This window comes from Brachyistius frenatus, unplaced genomic scaffold, assembly GCF_029030835.1.
Source record: "Brachyistius frenatus isolate BFR_SWC_R1_liver_20210118 unplaced genomic scaffold, ASM2903083v1 Contig_146, whole genome shotgun sequence".
NCBI classification, from domain to species: Eukaryota; Metazoa; Chordata; class Actinopteri; family Embiotocidae; genus Brachyistius; species Brachyistius frenatus.
Genome location: NW_027210745.1, coordinates 917,608 through 931,707, shown reverse-complemented (window position 1 = coordinate 931,707; position 14,100 = coordinate 917,608). Strand labels below are relative to the sequence as shown.

Sequence of the window (14,100 nt, the reverse complement as noted above, 5' to 3'; positions counted from 1 at the left end):
CTTCTAAATTTCTTCAGTGGTTTCACTGTTCAAAGAATAAAAAAGCAAATATTTTAAAATAGTTTAAAACAGGGTTACCAAACATAGATGCATAGAAACTTCTTTCTTCTTCTTCTTCGCTGCCCTCTTAATCATATCATGACCCCTCACAGTTATTTTTTGACCTTTTGTGACCCCCTCAAACATTAAGCCACTGGTTTAAAGCACCAAACTGTATAAAACTATCTCCAACTCAACCAGCTGCAACAGTGAATAATGTAATCTATAGTAATAAACCAGCTAAGTGTCAATTTTTCACGAATACTTTTACATTTAATAACCGAAAAACATTTTGCAGCTAATATCAACGTACTTTTACCTCAGCAGGACTTTCAATGCAGGTTTTGTAGGAGGTGATTCTTCCACTGTCTCCTGTCGAAAACATGTCGAATGACAACACACACCACGGAGCTGTGGTAAAATATTTTTTATAGAGCAGTAATCCATATCTGAAATATATCATCCAAGCAGAATAGCTCTGATATGTACAGAACTCATCTCACCGTTATTCTCCACTTTATATATGCTTTCCATGTAAATGTGTCAGTTTATTTGTCCACGTGTGTGTGTGCTCTGTGTGTGTGTGTGTGTGTGTGTGTGTGTGTGTGTGTGTGTGTGTGTGTGTGTGTGTGTGTGTGTGTGTGTGTGTGTGTGTGTGTGTGTGTGTGTCGACATGTGTGGTAGTCTTTTCATCAATTACAGTATATTAAAAGTTTTAAATACAGGTCATAATAATTCTTTTTTAAATGTCTCTGAATATAAAAGCTGGTGTTCTGACCCTCATTAGTCCATTAATGAAGATAAATCCCTCGTCTCTGTCTCTTTCTCTCTTCGTCTATAAAGTCATTTCATCTTTTATAAATATGCTCCATCCATTCTGCTGTGTTGCCTCTTGTTCTGTGCCCCTTGACCGCTATATATTCTCTTTACATCTCCTAATTGCTTCCTAACTGTGAGTCATATTGTGTACTGAACTTTTGCTTTTATTTGACTTCAGCACTTTTGCTTTCCTGCACCAGTGTCAAACCTAGAAGTGCTGCAGTGGCATTTTAAGAGCAGTAACAACATGTGCGGCCCAGTCAAACTATTCTCATCGACTCCAACAGAAACAGCTAGCATCATAACCTTTGTGGCGCTTTCAACTCCCACAGGATTTATGTTTGCATTTTAATCCTCAAGTTCATTTCCCTTTTGTTTTTTTAAACAAATCTCCATCGATAATCTTTTTTTTTTCTTTTTTTCGAGGGGTATGCAGTGCATTACAGTATCAAAATGTCTCCATCCTCTGGCGCTCAGAGGAACCAGAAGCATTTCTTCCGGTTCTTCTTGGTGGTGGCAGGGGGTCGCACTGGTTGAGGGGAGTCTTGTTGGTGAGGTGTTGTGGGCGGGGGAGTGGGGGTCGGTGGCGAGCCCTCCGGAGGGTCGCCCACCTTCCACGTGCGTACCACCTGCCCTTCCTGCAGACGAAAGTCGTGCTCTACACTGGAAAGACAAAAACACAGACAATTCAAGGAAGAGTTAGTTGTATGCATTTAAACCAAGCGGCAACACACTGTGACGTCACCCCCTGGTTCGTGAACTGCCGTTTTGAAGCCTCGAGTGGAGTTGCCATCTTGGTTTTATTGGGGCTAGAAGTGACCATATTTCTGGGGAGGATCCCAGTACAATGCTGTTTGGTGTTAAGCAGGTACAAACTGTTACCTGAAACTGAAAGTGACCCTATGAGAGCAGTGAGAGGGAAACCAGAGTGAATTCTCAGGCCAGAAAGCTAAACAATAAGCTACAAATCACTATAAAGGTCCATAACACAGAGGAAGCTGCAGATTCTGCAGCTGTTCCCCTTTCACATTGATTTTATAATGTTATTTGATAAATTATACGAGCAGTAATTATACCTGCTTTAATCATCGTCACATTTTTCAAATTACAGGGGTGTACATTGAGTCTTAAACAACAAAGAGCCAGTGTGAAAAGCATCAGACAATGGAGAGTCCCATATCTGCCATTTCCTAGAAGACAATAATGAAGCTGTTGACAAAGTGAATCAAGTGAGAAAATGCTGAGTATCACAGAAATGTCGCAGCAGCAGCAGGGATCCCAGAACTGCAGTTGACACACACCAAAGGAAAAGTCAGCAAGGTTCATTGTCAGTCACATGACAGTATAGCTCAGGGGCTTCACTGGCGAAATGAGACGTGAACTCTGATGCACCTCTGCAGAAGCTATAGGTAAAGGTAAGCAATAATAAATGGATGCATCGGCAATAAAGGAATAAGGACAATATTTGCTTACTGAATTACTTCTGTCAGCAGTTACATGTCGGGTAAGCATTCCCCCCGTGAACTGATTCTTTTTCCCTTTTTTTTTTAATTCATTTTACTTTGCTGCTATTCTTGCTTATTATGCAGTGGCCTAGTTAGCTGGTGTTTCTCATCACAGCACAGATGCTGGAAATAAAGAGGACTCCCTCGGTTGAAGATATGAGGAGAGAAGTGCTGCAGAGGAAGCAAGAAGAAGAACTCAGCTCAGCAGCAGCAGCAGCCGGGCCTGGAGTTTTCAGGCAAGAACAACGAGGACTCTCACATTCATTTCCATCTGGCTTCATAGCTCCCACTCCCTCACTGGAGTGGATGCCCACTGGTATTCAAATGAGCAAAAAAACCAAACAAATGAAACATCAAACTCCAGACAGGAGCACAGTGCAGGCGATAGGTGCGGACAGAGTAAACAGTAAAAGAGTGAGTGGGTACAAAGAGCAGTGGAGAGGATTTCTTCACTCCACAATATTTACAGCAGGTAGGAAAAAAAAAGCCACTTCAACTAAACCTCTCTGTGGCAACGGGGACTGTTTCACAGCGAGAAACAAACCTCCAAAGCTGTGTAAAATGAGGCACGAGTCAATGGGAAAGTTCGTGATGGAGGCTCTCTGCCATTCTGCTACCCTAAAATGAACAGAATAAACAAAGTAAACCTTTCCTTCATCTTCACAGCCTCCCTTATTTGTGCCACCATACAGCTCAGCTCCCTATAGAGCTCCCCAGTGACTCCCGCCTCCCTTCTGCTGTGTTCCCTCTTTGTTGAAAATGAATAGCCCCGGTCCACAGTTCTGCGTGATCAAGGCACATTGGTGCTGTGGGGAGCTGTCCACCCTCAACCTTAATTATCTGCACACTGAGCCCACAAACTGTGGCAGGCAGGAAGCTGTGAACCTAACACAGCTCTCCCCATTGCTCCTCTTCTATCCTCCGCTCACAACTCTGCAGTTTTGGCTTCAGGCTGCGCCCCACCTCATCTCCTGCCTGTGGCCATATTAGGTGTGTTTACATACAATTCTCGCCGTATAGAAGTAGAGTTTCAAAACTATATTACGGTGTTGACCTGAGCTCGAGTGACTTGGCAGCTGCGAGCTCGTTCTAAATCTAGCATCCAGTAAGTAAAGTAGAAAGAAATGTGTTGTGATGGTAGTGTAATAGTACCATGTGTAAGTGTGATCACACTTAGTCTAAGCAAGTTCAGCGGAAGTGTCAGAGACGATGGCGAGTATGTGACCAGATTTATGGTGGTAATTACTGACATCATCATCATCCAGTTACTGGGATGCACCGAAGCTCATCACAGTCTCTGAACATTAGAACGTTTAGAGAACACATCGACATTTCAATCTCTATTAATGCTGCCATTTCACAAACAGTCGACACAGGAGACATCTTGTGTTGAACATTTAAACCTTCGAAACCTCGCAAACAATCGTTAAAAGCAGAGTATTGTCATGTGTCTTGAGGGGCTTCTTCTCTCTCTCTCTCTCTCTCTCTCTCTCTCTCTCTACTCGTATCTAATTGTCTCAGTGGTTGAAACAATTCTGATGTCAGTTTCCGAACGAGGAAGATCAAAGTGACTCCAAAGTCAACTCGCATCAGCTGGAAAAAGTAGATATTTCTCGCTGTTAAAATGTAAGTATACGATCTATTCCCACTGAGTGACCTTACTTTGCACACATTATTCCATCCTAAGAGATTTACTGTATAAATCTCCTCTATTATAATCATTCAGTTTGGGAGGCAGCGACCTTGCCCAAGAGCACTACCCCAGCGCATCTCTAGAGGGGATTGAATCAGCAGATTTGTAGTTAACCACCTAATGAAATTCAAGGTTGTTCACATTTGAAAAAATTAACAGTAAATTAAAAATAAAATTAACAGCAGTATTTGAAATATTACAGACAATAACACATTACTTTAAAACTAAAATAATGTAGGCATAGTGGTTGGGCAGGGCCTCATTTCTTTTTCATCCTTCCATCTATAAAACATTCATTCAACTGCACCAGCAGGAGAACATCATTTCTTCTCCATCTCTCCTCCTCTGGTTTGTCGGAGGAGAGACTTTCAGCAGAAATATAGCAGTGGGAAGGCAATCAATTCCAAATATCTTTGCAATTTTCTCTCCTATAGGCTGACTATCCTTTAAAAAGAAAAACAGAACATTTCCGTTTAGCAGGAATTACATGCACAGTCCAGAGATGGACTGTGCATGTAATTCCACACCACACCCAAAAAAACGCAAAATACATACGTAGACACACAATAAAACAGATAAACATGCATGCAACATACACACCTCAACATCTGCACACACGGCAACTTTCCTATTACTGCTCAGGAGAACAGGATGCTCCCTGAGGTATTACACCCCCCTCCTACTATCGTCCTCAAGATGGATCCACCAGCTGCTTGACGAGTTTAAAAAATCCTTTACTTTAAAGTCACTTCTTCATTAACATTTAGACTGCACTGATTCGGGGAGTGGGATACAAACAGATGCGTGCGTTTTAGAAAGAGTGTTGCAGTATCCAAGGTTGCGTTGTTTAACTTTTGATTCTTTCTACAAGCTGGTAATTTATCCAACCAGGTGTGATTTGTTTAGCTCATCCATTTCAAGAAACCCAGCAGCAGGATGCAGAATTTTGAATAAAGATCTTCCTCAAATACTGATAGATGCACTGCTTTAATGTTGTCCAAATATCTATGCGGTTTTTTTTTTTTTTACAATACTGTGTGTGTGATCTCAGCTGAATCCTGTTATTTAGCTACAGATGTAACCATAGTGTAAGTCTGTTTGTTTCTGTTGAAGCTGGAGATAACATACACTATATAATGCCTTACAATACACTATGGGAAAAGAGGTTCACACTTCAAAGTCATTCAAGGTAGTCAGGTGAAGAGAGCGACAAGTACAAGCTCTCTGTGAGCATCGCTTACAATTACTGGACAGTAAGTGCAGTTGAATTTTGCAGGGCCAGAATTTGGCCGAGCAAACCTGAATGAGACAGAAAAGAGATTAAATTGGTAGTGAGGTGATTACACCACCTCAGCAAAATCAAATAGTTCTAAGAAAGAAACAAGAGCACCGCAAAATGAAAAACCAAGAGTGTGCAGACATGCTGCTCTGAGAGGGTGGACTGTCTTTGGCACAATAAAGCTTTGAGCTAAATGCTAACAGTGGCATACTGACAATGACAATGACTAGATTTTGCTTGCAAACATCTTTTTTAGTAGCACCAAACAGAAAGTGCAGCTGAGGCTCACCGAGACACCGTGTCTGTGTCACGTTTTGCCTCGAATAGGCATGAAAAGTATAAGCAAATAAAACCCGAAGGTTATGTGATGGAGATCAAGTAACAAAGTACAAAGAATGATCAAGTCAGAAAAAAGAAAGTCTGCGGTGGTTGGATGGAACAAATACAAGACTTTCACCAGGACGACACGTGTTTCAGGCTGCAAACAGCAAAGGTGGATTTCTTTTAGGTAAAAACATGCCAAAACATAAGACACCATACTTTTCTCTGTGAGGCGAGGCCGACTGTGAAACTGACACACTGTCTGACTGACGGGTTTATTACAAGCTTTGGTGTGATATCAGGTTGGAATATTTGTACAAAATTTCACAGTGATAGTTTTGGGTTTTTTCACACAAAACCACAAATGAAATATTAATGTAATAGTTTTCGAGATATGAATCAAAGCAGTGAACCGACCGGTAGACATTTTCGGCACAAGTAGTCATTTACAGTAAGATTGTCGACAATGTCTGATATTTAAATCAGTATCTCAGGATGACAGGCTTGAAAACTAAATACAAGCTTCAGATAATTAAGTTATGATCATGAGAAATTGTCTTACATCTAAAGATAATGAGATAATTAAGGTGTGATTTCAAGCATGACAACCACTCTGTCACTTTATTGGCAGCTGACTAAAACATCTTTCGTCTGATGGCTTGAACTGATTGACAGAGAGACCCAATCACAGCGGTCACCACGGAGCAATAAGAGGAGATTTCATATTGGAGAGAAACACAAAATCAGTCATTTTCACACCTTCATTCATCAAACTCAGAAGTCTGGAGGAAATCTCATTAAAACGTCTCAACGTCCAGCTGTGGCAGAATCTCTGTGTATCGCTGCTCGAGGGGACTATTTTGAATGGCATGGTGGCGAGATCCAAATCAGGTGAGATGTTTGGTTGTCATATGCGCAGCAAGTTAGTGAACTCAAGGCGAGAACCAGCTGAAGTGGATCTCTCCAACAGGCAGCGAACATCTCGCTGAGAGGAGACTGTGTGACTGAATGAGACAAGAAAGCCACTGTAAACACAACTAATACCTTGGGGACACATCTTCATATGATTTATGCTGCCCACAGTCAGGTTTGACTATACACTATAATTTATGATAATCATAGGATGCTAAAAGTCTAAAAGCACATCACCAGCAGTCAGTTCACATTACGCCACAATGCCTCTTAGCATAACAGAACAAAATATTTTATTGAAACTATCTTTTTTTCAAGGTCAGTTCATTTGGCTTCATAACAAAGTGCTGAAGTTTTTGGCAGCGATTCAGAATAAACAAAGGGAAACCTGTTATGGATCATTTTAACCTTGTGCAGCCTCAATATCATCGTCTCTCCCAGCATCTCTGCCCTTTCTCTTGTATTATTTTTCCAATTGTGTAATAATGAATGCCTAATATTTACATTTTTATAACAATTAAACAATTAGCCACAATGATTTTACTAATATGACCTTATTAGTGACCTCTGGTACTTTCCACACAGCTTTGTTTTTCAGAAAGCAACACTGAGCTGTTGGAGAGAATAAGCAGGGTGTCACCTTGTTTGTATTTCTCTCCACGCGCATGAATAAATAACACAAAATAGTGTTTTTATTGAAGATACCAGATGAAGAACCTGAGAGGCTTAAGATCAAAGAAGATCCCCTGCATCACAGAGCTTCGTAAATAAAGAGCAAGCGAGGTTAAGATTGATTACTGAGGAAGCATGAGCTCAGGATGAGGAAATGAAAGCAGACATAGGCTCGGAGCTCACGGTCCCATCAGAGTTCGCCTGTGCAAGCTCAAGACTTGACCCGCTATTGTGGTCTAACTCTCAGTGCTTTGTTTACCCCGTAGAGCTCATTGTACCATGGGAAGATGCTGTACAAAGTGTATATATACGACAAGCTTACATGCAGCCAAAAGCGAGGTTGGCAGTCCTGAGACATCCAGAGTCTGCTCTGTGGGGGAAAAGAAAACGGTTTGCTGTGAATTCACACTCGCTGTTGTTTTACTTTGGGAGGTCAGTGTGCGCACACGTCGCTAACACTTAACCTCCTCTATCAGGAGCTGCTTTGAGCAACCTGATTGTTAAATGTAGCGTAGCAGAGGCAGTGGTAGGTGAGATGTACGGTAGATCGATGACACAACAGGCTGACGGACAAAGTAAGAGGACATAAGAATTCACTCTGAGGAGAAAACAAAATCACGTTATGGCCACTGATCCACTTGGACGTCAGTTCATGTGCGGAGTGCGTTAACAGAGAGGCATCTACATCGACATCCAGCAGACAATATGTGATGTTCCTTTAGCTCCGTCTTTGGTCTCCACCATCTCCTGAGGGAAATGTGCAGCTCTTTAGTTGTTAAATGTCCCCTGATGTTCACCAGCTAGTCGCTAACTGTGTCTGTGTGCTGTTCGGTGAGAGCCGATTTTAGAGCTTTGTCAATAGAAACAGCTGCCTGATGTGTCTGGAAACAACACTGATGACAGCAAAGAGACCAAAACAATAACGATGCAAGCCAGAACACAAAAATGTGAGTGTGAAACATGCAGAAAAAACCTCTATGGAGCTGAGGGCAACTGCAGAGTCTCACTAGATCTGACTGTTATCAGACCGAAGAGGCAGTTATTGATACACATTCTTCCACATACACCGGCCGGACCCACATACTACTGCACATAGTAGTCGGCTAGAAGTTCACAGTAACTGCGACCTCGAATGGAGGAAGTCAGGTGACGTAATATAAAGAGTGATAAAGTCCAGGAAGGTTACATATGTTGCTGCTACTGGTGTATGTGTTGTTGGTTACGTAGCCCCCTACTCGCCCATACATTCGGGATAGATGTGATGACGACCACCTATTCAATCGTCTGTTGGGGTGGGGCGCCGGGTGACGGTTCATCACTGCAAGTGACCTTTTCATATTACGCAACGTAAAAATGATTGATTATCGCAGCCTTTAAGTTATTGGTCTCCAAACGCTTGATGAAGCACAAAACCTTTAATTGCATCGCAGACTTGACAGAGGAAAGAGGAGGGTTTAATGGTAAATCTTTCACATGCCTGCAGTTTGCCTCTACAGCGCTGTTTCTGGACTGCTGAGCAGGAAAATTTGAACTACGATGGTTAACCGTCCCTGTTACTGTGGACCACGAACTGCTGAACACGTCATTTCAATTCAGCTGATCTGTAATTCTGAGTGTAAAACACAGTTTCAGCGTGAAGAGTAGTTAAACACAAACAGTGTAGATTTGTGTTGAGCTGAGTGCTGGTATCGAGAAAACTGGATCCAAACTTACTGTTCGGCCTCCCGGGGCTGTTTCGGGCCAAATTTAGTGCAGCATATGTGGTGAGGTGTGCTTACACAGTCTGTCCCAACATTCGAGCCAGGATTTCTCCTCACCACTCGCCCACAATCGATATTTATCCAGCAATTGTACACACAAAAGTACCGCAGAGTTTTCCTGTCACTGCAGAAGTCTGTCCACTATTCACCCGGATACTACCACAAAGCAGCTGTACAGTAAGTCAGGTAAGGTGAATTAAAAGGCAAAAGGTGATGGCTGGTTGCACACATCGCCTGTTTGTCCTCAGCACCACTGAGGTATTGAGTGAAAGCTGCTGGAGCAGAAGGCTCTGATGGATGAGTGGCTGTCGGGGGGATCGGAGGGAGGGAGGTGTGACGGCACGGTGGCAGTTTGCCACCTGAAAAAAAAGAGAATAAACAACCAGCAGTTAGAATCAATCCATCTCTATCTCTGTCACACCCATTCATAAACACACACTAACGCGCGGAGGCTTTCTTCATAGCTTGCTCTGTGTGACGAGGTGTATTCTTGTTTCACCTCACCAGTGTTTGGAGGCGGGACGGATAAAAAAGAGCCTGGAGGGGTAATGAAGATTTAGGGCTGAGGTGAGCTGGACGATATGTGCACAGATGCAGAAAATATGGATATCTCGATTGTTTTATTATCATCTTTTTATTTGATTCTTTTATCTAAATGGAATTTCCACGGACAACTGAAGAATTCAACCACAAACGACAGTATTTAACTCAGGTTTGTTTTGTTTAGATTAGTTTTGTTATCTCTCTAAAAAAAAAAAAAAAAATGCCAGTTTTGTGCCTGGAGCTCTTATTTAATCCACTTGTGTTTACGTGGTATAAAATACATTCACAGATTACTAACAATGAGATGATAATGTAATAAGAAAATGGAGGGTATAAGTAAAACAATCCTCAAAATCTATGAATTTTGAGGATTGTTTTCATCTCACACCTGCATGTAAATATGACAAAATAAAGATGCAAATACATGAAGCAAACTCCTTTTACTGAGGAAGATTGGGACGTGTGTTTGAAAGCCTTGGGATAAAAAGCTATTAAGCAAACAAATTTTTGTCAAACCAGAGTAATAGAACATAAATTTATTCATTTTTCTCGTATATATATGTTTATTGGGCGATCGAACAGAGTCTGAAATGACTTTCACTCACAGCTTTCTAATGTTGGAATTTAAGGGGTCCTTCAGACTTTCTGGAACTTTCTGAAACAGTATGAGCTTCTCTCTAAAGGCACCTTTAGACTGGAATGACAACTTTTGTGTGAGTCTCCCATATGTCACACTGTGCAGGGTGGGTCAAAACTAAATTCTGGTTTGCCGTCTGTGTCCAACCATGATATCAATTTGAGTCATGTCACACTGTGCAATGACTGTCTGGTGAATTGCAGTGAAAGGATGTATATAAAAACACAGCCCATGTCATCCATCTGTGCCGCTCTTATGGTTTGAAAATGCAGCAAAATAAATATGGACACGCTTTGGCCACAGTGCCGACTCTTCCATCTATCAAAAAACCAGAAGTGTGGAGAAAGAGGTTGTCCAGAAGTGTGGACCATGTGTGTTTTTCTTCTAAAACGTTTTTCAAAACTGGAGACTGCCCTCTCTTAAACAGTTTATTATTACTAAAGAGTTACATTTCATTAAGCAATGGTAATTATGTAAAGGACGAAGTGAATTGATGTAGTTTTAGAGACACATTGTCTGCATGAGGAGGAGCTCGGGGCGGATGGATGTGTCAACAAATTTTGGACTTAATCAAGGGAAACTTGTTTGCGGTTTTAAATCTAAAGTTAATGCTTTAACCATGATTGTTATGAAAGATTAACAGCATGTTAATCATTGTAAACTATTGATAGCAACCTTTAAGGTCATTCAGGTTGGAGGACTTGTTGCAAAACTGGCACTCACAAAATTAGCTGGCGTAGTCGGCGTAGTCAATTCATGTCCAATTGTGATTGGTTAGTTATCGATGTGGTTTGTAGCAGTGGCCACACTGTAAGAATTTCATCCTAAATTTCTCATAATGTCTTCCGTCCTTGTCTAAGACCGTCACAGTGGGGCTGACTGAGATCGACCAAAGATTTTTCTCTCACGACTGCTAGCTTTTGTCTCCGAATTGCTGAACCAGAAAGGCGCTTTAAAGCTTTTTTTTTTATCAACCTTGAAACCATTCTGTCATTTATCGTGAGACTGAAACTGCAACATAATAATCAGGTCTACAACCAGCTTTCTTATTTTTGAGTGTGGACGATATAAACATGGTTTCCTACAGAGAAGTTTGGACAACACAGTGTAGTTTAGTTCATTTTGAGTCTTTTAGTCCGGAGTTCATGTTGGTGGCCAAACATCAGCCAAAAGTTTCTTACAACATGGCAATCTAAAAGAATGCTTATAACAAAGTATTAATAATTGATTTAATATCTTTTAATAAAGCAAATAGTCCCCACCCGCCCACACATACAGACGTTATAAAGTGGTACTGATGAATACTATTTGATTATAGTAAGTGGAAAAAAATACATTCAGCATTTATGTTCTCATCTATTGATACTCTCTGATAATGACAGATGCACGGTGCCAAAGCAAGGAGACGATTGAAAGTGGGTGCTAGTGGATGAGCTTCAGGGATCTAATTTAGCTGTGGGTGTGATTCTAGCGTGATTAGTATTTATCTGACACATCATCCACATTAGGCTGCGCTTCCTTGTTCCACATGCCACTCTTGATCTTGCTCTCTCCTCCGTGTTTCAAAGGCATGGCACAACGGTGATGGGCACCATCTGGCACTCACTGTTGGCACGACTTCGGCTCTGTGATTATTGCCAAACAGCATGAACAAGGGTTCTCGCACTCCCCCTTTTCTTGGTGCGTCTCGCACTCCCTCTCCCTCTGTTTCACACCCAGCCCCTATATCTGTCACTTCCTCACAAAAACAAACTTACAAGTGGATGGATACACATTTGTGAGAACATATAACAGTTTTACAGCGAGGCATCTCCGGTGAATGTTCTGAGACAAAAGTGTTTTTAGATGTATGTACTGCTAACATTTCGCATTCGAGTGTGCCTCACCGTACAGCTGTTAATGGAGAGAATATGGAACAAATAATAATCTTCATTTCTGTTTTCTTGTGTTCTTGCAGGGAAAATCTGGTGCTCCTGCTGGCTGAACATTTCTTCTGTGTAGTTTCATATGAATGAGAGTGATGCCTAGAGTGTGTTTTCTCCATCTCCCCTGTGAGACGCCTGTTGCTCCACGGCTCAGCCCTGAAGTAAAGATGGATTACTGCAGAGGAACTGCCTGCCCTGCCCTTTACACATTTCACACACACCACTTCTCCATTATCAGCCTCATCCATGGGGGAAGTGGTGCGCACGCACATGCACACGCACACACGCGCACACACACACACACACACACACACACACACACACACACACACACACACACACACACACACACACACACACACACACACACACACACACACACACCTCTACATCCACTCAGGTCTGAGAGCTCTGACAGTGTTAGCAAAAGGTCAGAGTCAAGAATCTGACAAATCTTCAAACCCTTGACAGCCAGTTAAACTGATAATACAAGAGCTATTATTTTTCTTTCTTGTTGTCTTTATATCAGATTCTATTTATCATTGTTTTTCACTCAATTTTGTCATTGAAGACGCACAGAAAGGAGGAAATCTGTTCACGTTCAGATCAATTTCCGGTGACACGTTGACAACTTGGCGATTTAGAATATCAGAAAAAAACAAATCTAGTCTCTGCAGAGAGAAGATTATGTCTGGATGTTGACTGACTTGAGGGACTTAACCTCAGGATTCGATGTGTACTATTGACTGGTAACTGGATTATTTTTTTATTATTTGAGATCAGTGTCTGTTTTCTTTCTTTTATGCATATATATGCCACAATATTTAGACATGTTATTACATCAAGCCTAATTTACAATCTATGACTGTCATTTAGTGTATTTCCATTCTTTTTTTTGTTGTATTTGTTCATGTGAGTCCACCTGATTAATGGGCAATAATAATGATCTTTTAGCTCTGTTTTTGGTTTCTATAAACTCCAGATGGAAATATTTGTCTCTTACGGATTTTGGCCCAGACCTTGGGACTTTTCAGTTTGGTCCGAGCCAAATTAGTATGTGTGAAAGATGCCAGGGACTCTGGTCTGGACCAAAGTACCAAAGTATGGTCCTGCCAAGAGAGGCAGTCTCAGTCCAGATAAAACTGAGCCATGGTTTGGTTGTGAAAACACTTGGATGCTTTGAACTTTCTGACCAATGCAGGAAGTTGAGGCAGGCTATCGTCACCCGTTAAACAGAAGAAGAAGAAGAAGAAGAAGAAAAGGAACTGGAAGACAAGTAAAAGTGAGCCAACGTAACACATGGGGAGACGATGAAGTACTTAACTGTAATTTGGTCCGACGAAGCAAAACAGTAAGGTTGTAGGCCAGAAAACCAAAAACACCAAGCTGAAACTTGCTTTGAAGCTCTGTGAGGGCGACGGTACTAAAGCAGTACATTTGGATGAGACGTCTCTGTAGGTTCAACACGAGCAGTGACCCGCTTCACTTTGTTTTCACATTGTTGTTTGAAACATCGTTGGTGTAAAAATATTGAATATACATGTTTTTAGGTTTTGGAAAGATCATAGTTAATAACTATGATTTTAAGTGGAACAGTCTCATGCATGAAAATCAAACTCGTTACGTGTCCATCCAGCACCGCCACATCCACAACAACTTCTGAACAAACATTGGACTTTAACACTAGATACATAATTAAGTGCAGAATAGTCCGGTACAGACGTAAATCACACCAATACGGAGCTAAAAATTTTAATTTTTTAAGTTTCTTTTAAAAATTTGTACGATGTCTCTCTCTCTCTTTTACTCCGACACACTCGCAGGTTCTTCTGTCACTGTTATATACGGTTATATATGTTTAATATTTCTGTTTGCTTTGCTTCATTGCCTCTTCAAATACAGATGCACTCTTCCTCTCAACCTGCATATCTTCCTGAGAATTCATTTTATATTCTATTCAGTCAGGTCTTTTCTCTCCATGTTATGATAATGGCA

The 14,100-nt window shown here is 41.3% G+C and overlaps 1 protein-coding gene and 1 long non-coding RNA gene across 4 annotated transcripts in view; one reads left to right on the top strand and one right to left on the bottom strand.

Annotated features, from left to right (window-relative positions):
• Positions 1 to 453: 453 nt before the first annotated feature.
• Positions 454 to 14,100, bottom strand: part of LOC138630987 (mucin-2) — a 35,427-nt gene continuing 21,780 nt past the window's right edge. For all 3 annotated transcript variants that reach the window (XM_069715687.1, XM_069715689.1, XM_069715688.1), the window contains exon 5: positions 454 to 1,521. In XM_069715687.1, the coding sequence (XP_069571788.1) occupies positions 1,332 to 1,521 (190 nt within the window). In that variant the 3' untranslated portion in view covers positions 454 to 1,331. The remainder of the gene's footprint in view (positions 1,522 to 14,100) is intronic.
• Positions 9,425 to 12,476, top strand: LOC138630999 (uncharacterized). Its single transcript, XR_011311678.1, has 2 exons — positions 9,425 to 9,712; positions 12,138 to 12,476. It is a non-coding gene; the product is annotated as an uncharacterized lncRNA (long non-coding RNA).